The 19,859-nt window shown below is 42.4% G+C and overlaps 1 protein-coding gene across 1 annotated transcript in view; it reads left to right on the plus strand.

The window, feature by feature from the left end:
• Positions 1-5,615, plus strand: part of psmd10 (proteasome 26S subunit, non-ATPase 10) — a 41,195-nt gene extending 35,580 nt beyond the window's left edge. The window contains exon 5 of the mRNA XM_087991906.1: positions 4,869-5,615. Coding sequence (XP_087848032.1) covers positions 4,869-5,022 — 154 coding nt within the window. The 3' untranslated portion in view covers positions 5,023-5,615. The remainder of the gene's footprint in view (positions 1-4,868) is intronic.
• The last annotated feature ends 14,244 nt before the right edge of the window (positions 5,616-19,859 follow it).

The raw sequence follows: 19,859 nt of genomic DNA on the forward strand, positions 1-19,859 counted from the left end.
AGACTTTGTTTTAGCAGATCTTTTTCATAAGATATTATCAAGTGTTTACTTTTTGAGAGAATGACAATGTAGTCACTTAAGATTTGGCATAGTTCTATTGCTTTAATTTTCTGTTGTTCTTGAAACTTGAAAGTAATGGAAAAACAACTTTCCAGGATCCAATTTAAAAACACGTTTTAATGGTTCCAGAACCTATATTAACAAAAGACCATTTTCCCCAACTACTGGAATATTTTACATCCTTGTTCACCCTCTGACCCACATAACTAACTGAGTAACACTCTGGAAAATCCATCAATCTTATTTAAAACTGAACATTTAGATGCACATGCACAATGCTTCTTATACTTGTAATACTTTGAAATTGCTTGTTGCTTCTTCTCTACATTTCTTACCTCTGGCATCAAACTCATAGCTTATTTTGATCTCCCACATTTTCTGACTAAATAGTAATTAAATTCAATAACCTAGACCTCCAAATTACTCCAGTTTCTGCCTGAGCTGCTATGCTTTTCCAGCACCACTAATCCAGAACCTGGTTTTCAGCATCTGTAGTCATTGTTTTACCTGAAGCCTTACAGGTCACGGCATTTAAGGTACAGATCTAGGTTCCTTTCAAATACATTGATGGTTTCTGCATCAACCACAAATGGTGAATTTGAGACATCTGCCACTTTGTGCGTGAAAACATTTTTCCTTGTGTCCACTCTAATCCCTCTACCAATCACCTTAAATCCGTGCCCCTGCAAATTGACCTCTCTGCAAGGAAACCGGACCTTCTCTGACAACTCTATCCAAGCTTCAATAATGTTGTACTCCTCAATTACTGCAGTCCTTTGGGTGTAAAGAACACTCAGTGTTGTAAGGAGGTGAATTTCAGGACATCTACCCACTGACAATGAAGGAACCACAATATATTTCCAAGTCAGGAAGATGTGTGACTTGAGAGAAACTTGCAGGTGATAGCAATTCCATGCATCATCTGCTTTTGGCTTTTTAAGGTTTGCGGTTACTGGTTTGGAAGATACTGGTGGAGGAGTCTTGGTGAGTTACTGCAATAATCTTCTAGATGGTGCACACTGCTGTCAGCAGGTGTCAGTGCTGAAGGGAATGAGTTTTGAAGGTTGGGTTTGGGATGCCACTCATGCAGGCTGCTTTTGTCCTGGAACTTGAGTTTCTTCTATTGATGGAACTTGTCCAAGCAAAGGCTTGTGACCTCTACCACCTGAAAGAATAAGAGTAACGCACATTTTGAAAGACCACCATCTGCAGATTCCTCTCCAAGTGTTGTTATGCTGAATGGAACTATATTGCCATTCCTTCAGTTTGAGTCAAAAGCCTGGAACCTTCTCCCTAGTATCACAGTGGTTGTTCCTATTACATGGACTACAGCAGTTCAAGGAGAAAACTCGTCACCACCTTTTCAAGAGCAATTAGAAATGAGCAGAAAATGCCTTTGCCAGCATTGTCCACATCACGTTTACAAATGGATAAAAGATCTGCTAGAAGTCGAGAAGCAAACCAAGAAGTAATTTTCATATCAGCTAATATTCAACAATTGAACTAGCATCATGAAAGCAGACTAACTGGTAATTTTATTCTTTTTAATATTTAAACAACCTTGCTGTATAGAAATGAAAATGTATCTACTGCTTTTGACCACAACTCTAAAGATTACACTTCAAAACAATTAATTTGCTCATTCTTTGGGACTCTTGGCTATATATCTGTGCTTTCATTCAAATAACAAACATGTAGTATAACAGAAATATTCGGGCACCCCATAATCTCAAACCACAACTTTCTATTACAATTGTAACCTGGGTTGGTGGTTTTGATATCTGTAATCTCTTGCGCCAGAGTGCTGAGGTTCCTCTGGTAATGGCCATTCAGCCATGTTATTCTGACAATGATGTGGCATTAAAACAAAACCGTGAAAAGTTTGCACTAAAAACAAAATGTTGCAAATGATGGAAATTTGAAATAAAAACCAAGTGCTTGAAAGGCTGAACAAGTCTGGTAAAGAGAAAGTTAAATGTCAAGTTAAATCTGAGTCTATATGCAACTTCTGGCACTGCTAGACTCCCAGAAGGCTTGAATTATGAGATCAGGATTTTGGGTTGGGTCCAGAAATCCCTAAGCCAGTCGGGGAAAATGGATGAGTCGGATTAGGGGAGCAGGTTGGGGGACAGAACTGTCAATCATAAGGGATGAAAGGTTTACTTTGCAGCTCTACATTCAGGTAAGGTGTTGACAATTTGCAGATGATTCCTTGAGCTACACTTCTCAAATAAGTTCTGTGTAAAGCAGTTGTCATCAGCAAGGTACACCTTGGTGACCCTCCCACTCCCCACTTCTCCTGTTTTTGGCTCTCAACAATTTTGACAGTCCAGAATTCCAGTATCTGACCCCATTGAATGGTTTAGTCAACTCTGATAAAGTTGCTTTCCCAATAGGGAACTTTATTTCTGTTCTTCACTGTTTCCTTTGGAATAGCAAGAACCTGATGCTGGAAGAATGCTCGTTTGTCTCCAGCCTGTGTCTTAACAGAAGATCATCTTTGTTTTGGGAGATACTGTGAATGATGGTATAGCTGGCATTTGATACCACTGAGTTTTTGTTGGAGTTTCCTCTCTCCATTGCAATCTGGACATTTTTTCTGAACTGAGGTTTCTTAGTAGGAATTCATCTTCTCTCTCCCCACTTTTTTTTTAATATTCAGCTTCACTTTGGGTTAAGGTACATCTTAAAACATAGTTGTCTTGTAAAGCTTATGATTGTTATCAAAATTGTGGCTCTGCATCATTAGTGATTAAGTTAATGTTGTAGATGGCATTTTAACATAAAATGTCACTGAATCATTATTTTAACCAGTGCAGTGCCATTTCTTGAAGGGGAAAAAAGAAGAAGCATCAACATTTTTCACATTATTTTTGTGAAATTGCCTGGAACCAAATTCCACATGAGTTTCCTGGGATATAGCTGGAAAGGATTGTGGCATTTAAAACACTAGCATCATGATAATTCTACAAAGTGAGATCAAATTCAGCTGAGAAATTCCACTTAAACTAATAGTGAACAGTAAGTGGTTTGATAGTGTTGAAAGTTTCATTTCAAGTTCTTTATTTAAAGAGTAGTCAAATTATTGGTTTGGAACTAACAGCAACAGTAATATGGGTGATGTGCCATAAGTTAGACCACTGAGTTTGTCATACTCCTCCTGTGACATATTCATGTCACAGTTTTCTAAAGAACTGAGTAAAATGCCTTTTGTGAATTAAGCTGTACAGCTAATGTGCAGAAAAGATCAAAGATTGTATCTGCTTTTGCAGATAGGGCTACCGAGCGAAACTAGTATTTAGAAATATCTAAAGTTTACCCCCTAGCTTCACAAACTAGTTCCAAATATTTTTAAGCATTACTATAATTAGGGGAATTTTGGTTGTTTTCACTGTAAATGTATTGTGTGACACTAAGAATTGTTTCTTTACAAAAATCAAGTCAAGATGACCACTGTGCAGCAATTTGCAGATAGAATGTTCCAACCCAATTGCTTAATAAGGCTTAAATTTTAACTAGAAAATGTCTAATAGTGAGAAAAGTATGTGCAAAGCTATGTGAATGTTGACATTCGTACAAGTGATGAAAGCTTTTCAGATCTACAATTATTAATACTATTTAATCACGTCTCTGAGAAATGTCAAAAATCTTCCAAAATGGACAAAAACAAAACTTCAGTTTCTAACTGTGCATGTTGTATTATTTTAATGGGAATAAATTTTCTTCATGTTCACCAGATGTCAACTTTATTGCTAATTAATTTTTAATGTGTGTAAGATTGTCAATGATAAAACTTCTGACTCTGAGCAAAAATTAGCATTTATTTTGGCAATTTATGATCTCAATATTTCATTGAGCTTTGAAATTGATTTATGAGAATGGACCTGAGGAGTCTTCGGGTAGATTTTTTGTGTACATTAAATAACTGCTAAATTCAAGAATCCATCTTTTAGAATAAGCAATTCACACTGCTGTTAGGTCTCCATTGCCATAATTGTTAAGTTGAAGAATTAGAGACCTGAACTATTCAATGGTTGACCTGAAATCTGGTGTAGAGATGTATCTGTGGTCATCTGGTGAGCGACATTTTGGGCCAGAGTCTCCTTGGGGCAATACAGAAATCCTAATACAGTACACAACAACAGGGTCGAATTAAATCATTTATGTCATGTGTTCCTGTAATTTCTGCTGCATCTTAATGGCATGTAATGTGGATGCTTCATTATCATTTTGACCATTTTCCTCAACTTCAGATTCTTTTTTTCTTCTTAAATCAGCTCCAATATGTAGTGGGTGAATATGTTACTACACTATACAAAATCTGATTCAGTCTGTGGTCTGTGCTGAGTAGCTAACGTCAGTTGGAGCAGTGATGTCTTTGCCTTGAATATGTTCAGAGCTAAGTGATAAAACCTGAGAGGGTTAATAGTTATAACTAGTTTCCAGTGAACCCTATTGTAAAATGCACATATTTATCCACCTTTCATGTCTCCAAATTCCTCCCCATAGACTTGTCACATACCAAAGTTAACTGCTAATGTTTGCTCATGCAAATATTTGTCAATGGAACTAAAGATCCTCTTAAAGTGCTAAAAATGTACAGTTGCTATTGAATGTGGTGGAGATGGCCTGTTTATAAAATAGTAAAGATAAATATGCTCTACGGCTGAGTGATATCAGACAACAGATACTTATACTTTTTTGTTTAAATGGAATGTCTGAAAATGTGCTGCATGAAGTGGCTGATATTCCTCACCATATTTGGACTGAATGTGAGATTGATCTTTGATTGAAACTTCTCTCTGCAGGCATTTGGCGTGTGATGAAGAACGGGCTGAGGAAGCCAGGCTTTTGGTGGAAAATGGAGCAAGCATTTACATCGAAAACAAGGAGGAAAAGACACCCTTGCAAATGGCTAAAGGTGGCCTTGGCTTACAGCTGAGGAGAATAATAGAGGGTTGAAAATGAACATTGATTTATGATGCCAGCCTAAACTGTGTTTTTTTGCCTCAAAACATGGAATATGAGTGAGGTGGGGAAGCTGGATTGAGTGCTTGTATTGGGTTGTGTACTACACACTATCTCTCCAAATATGTACATAACAACACGTGTTGGATTACCTGCAACTCTCAATGTACATAGACTTGTCCATGAAGGAAAGTCCCTTTCCCATAGTCTTATTCATGTAATATACTTTGATCTTAACAGTTCTGCCAATATGAAGCAGGACGTGTACAATCGAGTGACTTGTCATTGATCACAGAACAAATTCGCTTTCCACTTTCGGTGCAGTGTCTAAACTATTCATTGATCGAGATCGAGAACATCCGAAAACAACAGCAGTAGTCACTGTAAACAGATGGTTTGGGTTTAGTTGTGAAAAATGTCATTGGAAAACGAGAGATGTGAAAATATAAAAACGGAAGTGTGATCAGTAATGCTAATGAATCTCAGTCATAGGATATGTGGTCTAAAATGTTATAATTAGTGACTAAAATTTCTAAGGATTGTCATTGAGTGATGAGCATTCCAATTAAAATTATTTGTGAATCATTTTTCCATGGTCTCTGTTCTACTTTCCACACTAAATTTGCTGCTCAGAACTTTATTGATTTGTTTTGTACATATTCTCTTCGTCTCATCCTCTTCAACCCCCTGTCCGTCACTGCCATGTGCCTAACATTTTGAAATGTCACTGTCTCTTTTATGTGTCAGCGTTAATCCTATTGCTCATTAAGGAGTAATAATCCATACTCAATATTGTTATGAACAATTCAGGAAGACATTATGTTGAGTAATTCTACAAATGAATGCTTACAATTAGCAGAATTCTAAGCAGATGGAGTAGTGGTCTTGTCCTCATTATTGGTTAACGTTCAATTGGGTACAGTCATTAAGTGACTTGTGGCTGTCTTCATTTCGGGCTGAGATCCTCTGTGATTGCTTTGGCAAATTGGGACAGTATTAATCCACATATGGCAGTAAATTTAATAGCCTCTTATTTTCATCTTGCTGAGCTCATTAAACATACTGTTTAGCGCAATCGTAGATTGTCCAGTTTTCTTGTTGAATCTATTATGGTGGAATTTGAAGAACTGTCTTGTTTTTTGCTTTTTTTATAGATATTTTTATTAGAAATTTAACATTTTTACAAGTTTACAAAAATAAACAAACTCTCGAGTACAAATATTGACATACAATTAAATCTTAAATATATAATAGCCAAAATTTAACAAAAGAAAAATACAGAGAAAGGAAAAAAAAACAAAACTCCACTAACTACTATTCTAACCTACAACTAACCAAAGTGTATATTTAAGTCTCTTACATTATTCAAATAAGAGAAAGAGAAAAAAAACAATGGATAACATAGAAATTGGATAGTGAGACATATGTTCGGAATGTGTTAACATCAAATGTAACAAAACCCGTATTCGTGCTGGATTCCTCTCCTAAGGGCCCCGGACCAGCCAGGTTCATAATCTCAATTAAATAAAAGCCCTTGTTAGGATAGCCGAAATATCTGTATTTATATAATTCAAGAAGGGCTGCCATATTTTATGAAATAATTCGGTCTTTCGGTGCACCATATTTGTAAGGAAGTCAAGGGGAATACATTCCATAATTAATCTGTGCCAATTTGAAAGTCCAGGGGGGCTCTCAGCTACCCAGTTTACCAAGTATTTTTCCTCACACAGAAAGAGAGAATAGAAAATAGTCTCTTCCTGTGCATGTCCAAGGAGGGAAAGTTCGAAAAGCCCAAAAGGAGAGATACAGGATCCACTTTAATTTCTGTTCCTAAAATTTCTGTCAGGGTACTTGCTACTTTAGTCCAGTATCTATGGATCTTATGACAGGTCCATAGACAATGTACAAGAGTACCCACCTCTACTTTACATTTGGGACACATTGGAGATGCTCCTGCCTTAAATTTTGCCCATCGATCCGGTGCTATATGGGCCCTATGAAGTATCTTCAGCTGGATAGCCTGAGTTCTGTTGCAGATGGTGATTCTTCTGGCATTTTCCCAAATGTCATTCCACGTTTCTATAGAGATTTCTAGTCTCAATTCCTGATCCTATGTTTTAAGCAGATTGTCCATATCCCGATACTTCATCATGTAGTAAATGATAAATAGTACTGCTGGAGGATACCCCCATTGGTCGTAGTACTCTACATTCTCTATCTGATTTATCAAGACTATCTAATAACGTAGTCTTCTGTATATAGTCTCGAATTTAGAAGTATTGATAGAGGTCTCCATTAGGTAATCCGAATTTCTGACACAGCTGTTCAAAAGACATCAGGACCCCGTCTTTAAATAGGTCCCCTAAACATGAGATACCCCTGGATCTCCAGAGTTTAAAAGTGGCATCTGTAAACTCCGGTTGAAATCCCCATGCTCCCACTATCGGCGCATAGGGGGATGTTTTATGTGAGTTGCCCTCATTTTGCCGCATTATATTCCAAATTTTAATTGTGTTTAGTATTATAGGGTTTTTACAGTGATCCGTAATGATTTTCCTCTTGTCTGAAAATAAAAGGTTAATAAGTGGGTATTTTACTTGAGAAGCCTCGATGTCCAGCCAGATTGATTGTGGATCAGACAAGACCCAATCAGCTATGTAACTTAATAGGGAACTTAACTGATATTTCCTAAAATCTGGGAAGTCCAATCCTCCCCTTCCCTGTGGAAGCTGTAGCTTCTTCAGCTTAATGAGGGGCCGTCAATGATTCCAGATAAAGGAACCCAACCAGCCGTATAATTTACGTAGTGCCAGCCTCGGTAGCATCACCGGAAGCATTCTCATAGGGTATAGGAGACGGGGAAGGACATTCATTTTAATTAGTGCTATTCTACCCAGCCAGGTAATTGGAAGGTTCCCTATCGCTGGAGGTCCTGCCTTATCCTTTCCAGTAAATGCACAAAGTTATCCTTGTATAACTGACCAAATACTGGGGTAATAAAAATGCCTAAATATAAGAAACCCTCCAGGGACCAACGAAAGGGAATATGGGATCCGTCCACTAAGTGGGGTATCATAGCAAGGCCCCCCATTGGCATAGCCTCTGATTTTGAGAAATTAATTTTATAGCCTGAGAATGCGCTAAATGTACTAATAACTTGGATTAAGCGAGGTACAGACATCAGAAGATTACTGAGGAATAGAAGAACATCATCTGCATAAAGGGTAATTTTATGTTTACCTGTACCAATCCTCGGGGCTGTTATATTAGGATCAACCCGTATAGCTTCTGCTAGTGGTTCAATTATTAGCGTAAATAAATGGCGAGAGAGGACATCCCTGACGGCAGCCCCTACCCACACTGAAGCTATCCGAACCTAATCCAATGGTAACCACAACTGCTTTGGGATCACTATACAATGTTGAGACCCATTTGGTAAACACCTTTCCAATGTGTAAAACAAATATGACCATTCAATGCTATTGAATGCCTTTTCCGCATCTAATGAAACTACTACTCCTGGTATCTTTCCCTGATGGCAGGCTTGAATCATATTCAAAACCCTTCTAATATTATTGGATGATCTACGGCCCTTAATAAACCCCGTCTGATCCTTCTTTATGATATGTGGCAGTACCCTTTCTAGTCTCAATGCTAACGTTTTAGAAAGGATTTTAAAATCTACATTTAGCAAGGATATTGGTCTGTATGATGTACAATCTTCTGGATCCTTTCCTTTTTTAAGGATGAGAGATATTTGCCTTTTTCAGCGAAGGCGGGAGACAGCCCTGACTATATGCATAGTTATACATGTCCATAAGTGGACCAGCCAATATTTCTGTAAATTCTTTCTCGAATTCAGCTTGAAAACCATCTGGGCCAGGTGTCTTACCGCTCTGAAGTTGCCTGATTGTGTCAAGTATTTCTTGGACTGTTAGGGGAGCATTTAAGACCGATACCTGTTCCAGAGTTAGGCCCAGAAAGGTCAAATTTTAAAAAAATGATTGCATCCTCCTAGTCCTGTCTTCACAATCCTGTGATTTATATAAATCAGAATAAAATTTTCTCAAGATTGCATTAATCTTTTTATGATTATGAGTCAAAATACCCATACTTTCCTTGATAGACGTGATAGTTTGAGGGGTCTTTTTTTTCTTTGCAAGAAATGCTAAGTATCTACCCGGTTTGTTGCCAAATTCATATAACCTTTGTTTTGCAAATAATATTTCCCTCTTAGCCGTTTGGGTAAGCGTAGTGTTTCAAGCTGTCCTAACGGTCATAATCCTTTGCAATTTAATAATAGAAGGTCTATCAGCGTATGCTGTTTCAGCTGCTTTTAAACGAGCTTCGAGCAGACGCTGTTCTCCCTTTAATTTCTTCTGGGTCGCTGAGTAGGAGACGATCAAACCTCGCGTGTAAGCTTTGAAGGTCTCCCACATCATTGATGGGTTGCTAGCCGTACCTAAATTAATTTCTAGAAAAGTTTTAAATTCTTGAGAGAAGTACTTTACAAATTTACTATCTTTCATTAGGAAGGGGTCCATACGCCAATGCCAAGGGGATGTCCCATTGTTCCTCGCCTTGGTCTCTATATATACAGCAGCGTGGTTGGAAATTGCTATACTACCTATTTTACAGGATTATATGGAATTTTAAAAAATCAAGGGGGCAAAAAACATATCAATTCTGGTATAACATTTATGTGGATTAGAGTAAAAAGAAAAATCTCTGCCCTGTGGATGAAGACATCTCCATACATCTACTAATCCTAATTCTTTGTTCAGATCCACCAATTGTCGAGATCTGGGAGATACTCCTGCAGTACTCTTGGGAATCCTATCTATTTCCGGATCCATAATACAATTAAAGTCTCCCCCTATAATTGTATGATGGGCACCGAGAGCCATCAATTTTGAGAAGGCTTCCGTTATAAATTTAAAGGGGTGTGCCGGGGGACAGTACAAATTTAAAATCCCATATTCCTCTCCATTTATAAGGGCTTTAATCAGAATATATCGTCCAGATTCGTCTTTTATCTGATTTAGAATTTTGAAAGGGAAATTCTTACGAATAAGAATAACAACTCCCCTACTTTTTGAGCTAAAAGAAGAAAAAAAGGCCTGATCAAATCCACCCTGTCATAATTTCAAGTGTTCTTTATCCAACAGCTGTGTCTCCTGTAGGAGAGCTATATCAACTCTTTCTTTCTTAAGATTTGATAATATTTTCTTCCTTTTGACTGGCGAATTACACCCCTTGACATTCCAGGTGCACCACTTAACCGACTGATCAACCATAATCATCCGGGCAAATCTGAGACCCCTCGGGAGGGGAAACCCTATCCAGAACATCCCGAACACAGAGCATATAAAATTCACAAAAATAAAGGCTCTCTAATACACTCACAACAGTATAATGAAAAACTATTTCTAAATAATAAAAAAAAATAAAATGTATTTAAATGGAGATTTTCCCCCTTGTTCCCAGGGGTGTCACTTCCTTTCCAAAGTTCCATCGTATCCTCTCCCAACCAATGCCCCACCCTTGCTCCTCAATAGGATGAGGATAATTCAGATATAATACAAAGCTAGAGTTAACAGTGAGCACCCTACCCCCACCAACACCTGGATATATTTGGTAATGTTAATACCATGTATAAACATATTTAGCTATAAAATTACAACCTCAACAAATAATAATTAAATATAATAATACAAAATAACAAGGGAAAAAAACCCCACTCCTGGAGTCAGAGTTAAAATAGTATAAGGTAACCACCTCCCCCCCACCAACATTAACTAAACCCCCCGGCTTATATATATATATACGTACACATACATACACACACACACATATATATATATATATATATACACATATATATATATACATACCCACATACATACATAGAATAATAATTTAAAAAAACCCCAAGGGGGGGAGAAAATTGTTAAATAGAGAACAAATAAATAAATCCCTCTCCCCACCCCCCAAGATAATATTAAACAGTAAGGTAAGAAAGAAAGAAAAAGGGGGGGGGGGATATAAACCGGAGTGGGGGAAAGGCAAACCAACATCCATTATCTCTTACATTTATCTAAGAGAGTCCAAAAATTCCTTAGCCTTTTCTGGCGATCCGAAGCTATACACGGATCCTTCATGGTTAAAGTGTAGTGTCGCTGGGTAGTGTAAGGAGCACTGAATATTTAAGTCCCTTAAACATTTCTTCGCCTCATCGAATACCTTCCTCTTTCGGACCAGAGCTGGGGAAAAGTCCTGGAATAACATGATCTTGGATCCTTTATAGATCATGGCTTGGGAATCTTTTCCAAGGTTTCTAGAGGCTTCTAGGAGTATCTGCCTCTCCCTATAGCTCTGCAGCCAGAACAGGACCGGGTGGGGACGCTGGTTCGAGCCGGGCCCGCGTATTGCGACCAGGTAGGGCCATTCCACCCTTACCTGGCCTGATCCAGCCTCCAGATTTAAAAGCTGTGGCAGCCACTGCTCGAGAAACACTGTAAGCTGGCCTTCCCCTTCCTGTTCGGGAAGGCCCAGCGAACGAATATTTTTTTGACACCTCGATTATCGAGGTCATCAATATGATTCTCTAAGATCCGGACTCGCTGTTCGAGAGTCCGGACCCGATCCACGGCCGATTGCGCTGTAGTTTCGGAGGTCGCGGCCTTTAGCTCCGCCCTTCTGACTCGGCGCTTGATTTCTTTAATGTCTCGGTCGTGCTTTTGCAGCGCGGCCGAGAGTGAGTCCCATCGACTTCGGGATTCTTCAATAAAAGCGTCGATCTTCGCATCGAGTTTAGAGATGATTTCCACGAGGCTCGCCACTGTAGGTAAGTCCCCCGGGGCAGCTGCAGACACCTCTGCTGCAGCTGGAGAGGGTGGGGGAGGGGTTCCTGCTTGCTGAGAGCTGCGGACTCCCTCCCCTTTAGTCATTTTTACTGAAGACTAAATTGTTTAAATTCAATACTAAACAACTAATTAAATTAAACAGCTATTTTAAATGATTTGGTGAGTGTGGTGGGGGTGGGTGACCCACTTTGCCCAAGTCTTCGGAGGAGCACTCAGACTTGCTGGGTCGCCACCATCTTGGATCCCCCCGTTTTTTGCTTTCTAAGGATGTCTATTGATTCTGTGCAGCATTAACATTCTTTTTGATTTTACAACTAGAAATCTGCACTGCAATACTTTGCTATAGAAACTAATGTTAAAACAAACAATAAGGTTAAAACAAACACATCGTCAGAAAAAGAAGCATCCATGGAGTCAAACAGTTAAAGTTTCGAGTCTGGTATGACACAACTTCAGAACTGAAAGGTGTTGGAAAATAGCTTATTTTTTCTAATGTTGACAGGCAGAGGAGGAGCAAGAGTGCACAAAAGGTATAAATTAAGGTAGGAAAGGTCTTGCAGTCCTTGCAGTAGATTCAGTATTGGGCTTGGATTAATAAGGAGCGTACTCACCACCTGAGTCAGAAGGCTAACTGTTCAAGTCCCACTCGAGACCTGGGCACAAAATGTGAGCTGACACTCCAGTCCTGTAGTAGTGCTGTATTATCAGATGTACCATCCTCCACTGAGATAGTAACCTGAGATCCATCTAATTTATATCATTTTAATATCTTTTTCTTTTATCTCTAGCGTTAACGAATCCTTTTGTCATTTGTTTTGGGCATGTATACTATTGCCATCTTACTCCTGTACCTCTATCAAAGATAATCTATTTTCTAACACCTTTCAGTTTTGAAGAAGTGTCCAGATTTGAAATATTTATGTTTCTCTCCACGGATGATAGATTTCCAGCAGCTGCAGCAAAGCATTGTACATTTGCTTTGGCTAATTTTACTAATTCCATTCTCGTTGAGCAAAAGAAGGTTATTGATGGATCAGTTTGATGTGTTAATCAGTTGAAATAATAACAAAGTACTAGATATACTTGGCAGTCTGGCAGTACTGTGTAGCAGCAAGATGAAATTCAGTTGAAAGTGCTCCTTTTCTTCAAACTACTTCAGTGATATGTCTCTGTGTCTGTTGGTTCTGGATCCTATAATAAAGGTGTGTACAGTCATTTTTCTGTCTTTTAATCTGAACAAAAGTCTTAACTCATTCTATAATTACCTGAAATTGTTTTTGCGGAACACTACGCTAAGTAATCTAATCATTCTTTGTTATTCTACATCTGCACACATGCACACACACCAGGGACTTTCCTGGCCTTGGTTGGCTCTGGGGAAACCATGGTCTGAGCTCATTCACAAGACCTGACACTTGATCCACTGAAGGCTTATATTCCTTTGTTTCCTTGGGGTTCTGGGTTATGCTATCTTATTGAATGAAACACTTTGCCTCTCTCGTCTAGATCTTTTACAACTTCCATCAGTTTGAGTGATTTAACTTGCTTTCACTGGTTCCAAATTGATCTTTGCTGCTTTTATTTTTCTTGTTGCCCAATTCCATGTTCATGTGAGAGGCTAGATAGACTGGGACTTTTTTCACTGGAGTGTAGGAAGTTGAGGGGTAACTTTTTAGAGGTTTGTAAAATCATGAGGGGTATAGATAAAGTGAATGACAAGTGTTTTTTCCCTGGTATGGGGCATTTCAAGACTAGAGGGCATATCTTTAAGGGGAGAGGAGAAAGGTCTTAAAAACATGGGGGCAATTTCTTTTCACAGTGTGGAATAAAATTCCAGAGGAAGTGGTGGACATGGGTACAATTACAACATTTAAAAGACATTTAGATAAGCACATGAATAAAAAATATTTGGAGGAATATGGGCCAAGCTCAGGCAGGTCGGACTAGTTTGGAGCTTTGGTCAGATGGACTGGTTGGACTGAAGGGTCTATTTCCAAACTCTCCGATTCTATGCCTCTGAGGATTGTGGCCAGTGCTCTGAACAAATATTCTCTATTGCAGATTCTCAGTGTAAACCTCTGTGCTTAGCTAGTTTCTGGACTTTTCTATACTCCACTACTGGATAGCCCAAACTTGCTGTGAGGGAGGCTATTAAATCCATGTAGAGCTTGGTGTCTCTGCCCAGCACCCCTGTCTGTATCATTGACCCCATTCCAGCCCTGGAGCCTGTAAGTTTATCTCACTTAGTTTTCTTTTGAAATCATTGATCATCGTTTGCTTCCTTCACTATCATAAGTAGAGTATTCCAAGTAATTACCAACTGCTGTGGTGAAAGAACAATTCCTGACATCTAAGACCTTAAATTTCTTGCCTTAAATCTGTGCCATCGAATAATAGGAAAACTTTTATTTGTCTACAATATCTAAACCTGGCTTCATTTATTGCACCTCTGAATCTTCACTCATTCTCCTTTGCTTCAGGGAGAACAGCTCCAGCTTCTCCAACATAACCCTGTAGCTAAATACACTCAATCCTGGAACTGCTCCAGTGAAGAGCCACCTCCAGTTTCTCAGTGCCATTTCTGATTGGCTAATTTTCATCTCTGAGCTTAAGATCCTGCCCTGCTTCCAAAGTACATTTAAGCTACTCTATTGTTTTTTTTTGGGCCTAGTCTGTACTCTTCTTCTGGTTTACTATGCACACGTTCTACCTAGTTCCTGAGCTGGACTGCTACCTGCAACATGGAAAAAACTGGGCCAGTCAATGACAAATCATCATCAAGTGTGATATTATTTGCACCTCCTTGTCATGCTGCAATATTGTCCTGTGAGATGGCAGTATCTTGTGTTGCATCTACTTCATTTTAATAGTCATCCAACAAGAAAAACCAAACTGGGCTGCACTCTCAGTGACGTGAAGATTAATGTCTCTACCTTGGTTTCCATTTCACTCTTCATTCTTATCGGTTTCGCTTAAAGCATCAAATGTTGGAAATCCCCCAACGGGTATTTTATAAAGCTTAGAAAAACAGGACATTCTGCTTTTTATTCTGATACAAATTTTCTTGTATAGAGTTTTCTATTCCTGCTGTTACTGATTTGCTGAAAACATCAAATTTGTACCTAGATGTAGGAACAAATTACAACAGATGCTGGAATCTGTACTGAAAAATAATGCTTGAAATCACAGCTGGTGAGGCAACATCTTAGGAAAGAGGGAGCAAGCTAACTACCTCAGTCATGCACTATCATCAAATGAGCAAATACATTCAATTGTCACACAGTGTAGCTGTGAAATGCATTCCCATTCACAGTATAGGACAATAAAACAAAATATTACAGCACAAAATCTGTTCCCTTGAATACTGCCACAAGGCTACTTCCTGTGTACTATGATTTCACTATAATCAACACAAGTTTGTTGAAGGAGTTCTAATAGTTATAGCTGTCATATCATTTTAAGGATATAGACAATAGGTGCAGGAGTAGGCCATTCTGCCCCTTCGAGCCAGCACCACCACTCATTATGATCATGGCTGATCATCCTCAATCAGTATCCTGTACCTGCCTTATCCCCATAACTTTCGAGGAGAAAGTGAGGTCTGCAGATGCTGGAGATCAAAGTTGAAACTTCATTGCTGGAACAGCACAGCAGGTCAGGCAGCATCCAGGGAACAGGAGATTCGACGTTTCGGGCACAGGCCCTTCTTCAGGAATGAGCAGAGAGTGTTCAGCAGGAGAAGATAAAAGGTAGGGAGGAGGGACTTGGAGGAGGGGAGTTGGAAATGTGATAGGTGGAAAGAGGTCAAGGTGAGGGTGATAGGTCGGAGTAGGGTGGAGGCGGAGAGGTCAAGAAGAAGACTGCAGGTCAGGAAGGCGGTGCCGGGCTGGAGGGATTCGGCTGAGACAAGGTGGGGGGAGGGGGGATGAAGAAACTGGTGAAGTCCAAGTTCATCCCCTGCGGTTGGAGGGTTCCCAGTCGGAAGATAAGACGCTCCTCCTCCGACCGTCGGGTTGTTGTGGTTTGGCGGTGGATGAGTCCAATGACCTGCATATCCTCGGTGGAGTGGGAGGGGGAGTTGAAATGCTGTGCCACAGGTTGGTTGGGTTGGTTCGTCCGGGTGGCCCAGAGGTGCTCCCTGAATCGCTCCGCAAGTAGGCGGCCTGTCTCCCCAATATAGAGGAGGCCACACCGGCTGCAGCGGATGCAGTAGATGATGTGGGTGGAGGTGCAGGTGAATCTGTGGCGGATATGGAAGTTTCCCTTGGGGCCTTGGAGAGAAGTGAGGGGGGAGGTGTGGGCGCAAGTGTTGCACCTCCTGCGGTTGCAAGGGAAGGTGCCGGGAGTGGTGGTTGGGTCGGTGGGGGGTGTGGATCTGACAAGGGAGTCGCGGAGGGAGTGGTCTCTACGGAAAGCTGATAGGGGAGGGGAGGGAAATATATCCTTGGTGCTGGGGTCTGTTTGGAGGTGGCGGAAGTGACGGCGGATGATGCGCTGTACATGGAGATTGGTGGGGTGGTAGGTGAGGACCAGTGGGGTTCTGTCCTGGTGGCGGTTGGAGGGGCGGGGCTCAAGGGCGGAGGAGCGGGAAGTGGAGGAGATGCGGTGGAGGGCACCGTCGACCACGTCGGGGGGGAAATTGCGGTCCTTGAAGAAGGAGGCCATCTGTGTTGTACGTATTTTGAACTGGTCCTCCTGGGAGCAGATGCGGCGGAGACGCCTCATCTTCACCATGGAACCGAACAATTCTTCCGCCGCCTTCGCCTCCGTGCCTTCTTCTTCAATCAAGACTCTCGCCCACCCTCTGACGACCCCTTCTCCCACCTCCAACACACCCCATCCACCTGGACACCCCGTGCTGGCCTCCTACCTGCCCTCGACCTCTTCATAGCAAACTGCCGCCGCGATATTAACCGCTACCTGAACTCCCACACTCCCCCCACCCACTCCAACCTCTCACCCTCGGAACGCGCAGCCCTCCACTCCCTCCGTTCCAACCCCAACCTCACCATCAAACCAGCTGACAAGGGAGGCGCAGTAGTAGTTTGGCGCACTGACCTTTACACCGCTGAGGCCAAACGCCAGCTCGCAGATACCTCCTCCTACCGTCCCCTTGACCATGACCCCACCCCCCACCACCAAACCATCATCTCCCAGACCGTCCATAACCTCATCACCTCAGGGGACCTCCCATCCACCGCCTCCAACCTCATAGTCCCACAACCCCGAACCGCCCGTTTCTACCTCCTGCCCAAAATCCACAAACCTGACTGCCCCGGACGACCCATCGTCTCAGCCTGCTCCTGCCCAACCGAACTCATCTCGGCATACCTCGACACGGTCCTGTCCCCATCAGTCCAAGAACTCCCCACCTACGTTCGTGACACCACCCACGCCCTCCACCTCCTCCAGGATTTCCGCTTCCCCGGTCCCCAACGCCTCATCTTCACCATGGACATCCAGTCCCTGTACACCTCCATCCCCCATCACGAAGGACTCAAAGCACTCCGCTTCTTCCTTTCCCGCCGTACCACCCAGTACCCTTCCACCGACACCCTCCTTCGACTGACCGAACTGGTCCTCACCCTGAACAACTTTTCTTTCCAATCCTCCCACTTTCTCCAAACAAAAGGAGTAGCCATGGGCACCCGCATGGGCCCCAGCTATGCCTGCCTCTTCGTAGGGTATGTGGAACAATCCATCTTCCGCAACTACACTGGCCCCACCCCCCATCTTTTTCTTCGCTACATTGATGACTGTATCGGCGCTACCTCGTGCTCCCACGAGGAGGTTGAACAGTTCATCCACTACACCAACACCTTCCACCCCGACCTCAAATTCACCTGGACAGTCTCGGACTCCTCCCTCCCCTTCCTAGACCTTTCTGTTTCTATCTCAGGCGACCGAATCAACACGGACATCTACTACAAACCTACCGACTCCCACAGCTACCTGGACTACACCTCCTCCCATCCTGCCCCCTGTAAAAACGCCATCCCATTCTCCCAATTCCTTTGTCTCCGCCGCATCTGCTCCCAGGAGGACCAGTTCAAAATACGTACAACACAGATGGCCTCCTTCTTCAAGGACCGCAATTTCCCCCCCGACGTGGTCGACGGTGCCCTCCACCGCATCTCCTCCACTTCCCGCTCCTCCGCCCTTGAGCCCCGCCCCTCCAACCGCCACCAGGACAGAACCCCACTGGTCCTCACCTACCACCCCACCAATCTCCATGTACAGCGCATCATCCGCCGTCACTTCCGCCACCTCCAAACAGACCCCAGCACCAAGGATATATTTCCCTCCCCTCCCCTATCAGCTTTCCGTAGAGACCACTCCCTCCGCGACTCCCTTGTCAGATCCACACCCCCCACCGACCCAACCACCACTCCCGGCACCTTCCCTTGCAACCGCAGGAGGTGCAACACTTGCGCCCACACCTCCCCCCTCACTTCTCTCCAAGGCCCCAAGGGAAACTTCCATATCCGCCACAGATTCACCTGCACCTCCACCCACATCATCTACTGCATCCGCTGCAGCCGGTGTGGCCTCCTCTATATTGGGGAGACAGGCCGCCTACTTGCGGAGCGATTCAGGGAGCACCTCTGGGCCACCCGGACGAACCAACCCAACCAACCTGTGGCACAGCATTTCAACTCCCTCTCCCACTCCACCAAGGATATGCAGGTCATTGGACTCATCCACCGCCAAACCACAACAACCCGACGGTCGGAGGAGGAGCGTCTTATCTTCCGACTGGGAACCCTCCAACCGCAGGGGATGAACTTGGACTTCACCAGTTTCTTCATCCCCCCTCCCCCCACCTTGTCTCAGCCGAATCCCTCCAGCCCGGCACCGCCTTCCTGACCTGCAGTCTTCTTCTTGACCTCTCCGCCTCCACCCTACTCCGACCTATCACCCTCACCTTGACCTCTTTCCACCTATCACATTTCCAACTCCCCTCCTCCAAGTCCCTCCTCCCTACCTTTTATCTTCTCCTGCTGAACACTCTCTGCTCATTCCTGAAGAAGGGCCTGTGCCCGAAACGTCGAATCTCCTGTTCCCTGGATGCTGCCTGACCTGCTGTGCTGTTCCAGCAATAAAGTTTCAACTTATCCCCATAACCCTTGATTCCACTATCCTTAAGAGCTCTATCCAACTCTTTCTTGAAAGTATCCAGAGACTTGGCCTCCACAGCCTTCTGGGGCAGAGCATTCCATACACCCACCACTCTCTGGGTGAAGAGTTTCTCCTCAACTCTGTTCTAAGTGGCCTACCCCTTATTTTTAAACTGTGTCCTCTGGTTCGGGACTCACCCATCAGCGGAAACATGCTTCCTGCCTCCAGAGTGTCCAATCCTTTAATAATCTTATAACGTCTCAATCAGATCCCTTCTCAGCCTTCTAAACCCAAGCGTATACAAGCCCAGTCGCTCCAATCTTTCAGCGTAAGATAGTCCTGCCATCTGGGAATTGACCTCGTGAACCTACGCTGCACTCCCTCAATAGCCAGAATGTCTTTCCTCAAATTTGAAGACCAAAACTGCGCACAATATTCCAGATGCAGTCTCACCAGGGCCCTGTACAGCTGCAGAAGGACCTCTTTGCTTCTGTACTCAATTCCTCTTGTTATGAAGGCCAGAATGCTATTAGCTTTCTTCACTGCCTGCTGTACCTGTATGCTTGCTTTCATTGACTGACGTACAAGAACACCTATATAGTAATAGGATATAAGCCATCACATTTTCTGTGACAGGCAACTACGAAGCTAATGCGCAGAGGTAATTCTTTAACCAGATGTTGTATTTTAACATTGGTATTCAATAGGAAAACGGTTTGATAGATTGTAGTCACACACAGCTTCCTCTCTAAGTTAGTAGCATTTATATACCTCCTGCAAAAACTGCTGAATAACACAGGAATATCAAGACCTCCATTTTTAACCCATTGTGGGATAATGGCCTTC

Source organism: Chiloscyllium plagiosum, unplaced genomic scaffold (genome assembly GCF_037043375.1).
Source record: "Chiloscyllium plagiosum isolate Xiang-an unplaced genomic scaffold, Cpla_swu_hap1 HiC_scaffold_11, whole genome shotgun sequence".
Taxonomy (NCBI): Eukaryota; Metazoa; Chordata; class Chondrichthyes; order Orectolobiformes; family Hemiscylliidae; genus Chiloscyllium; species Chiloscyllium plagiosum.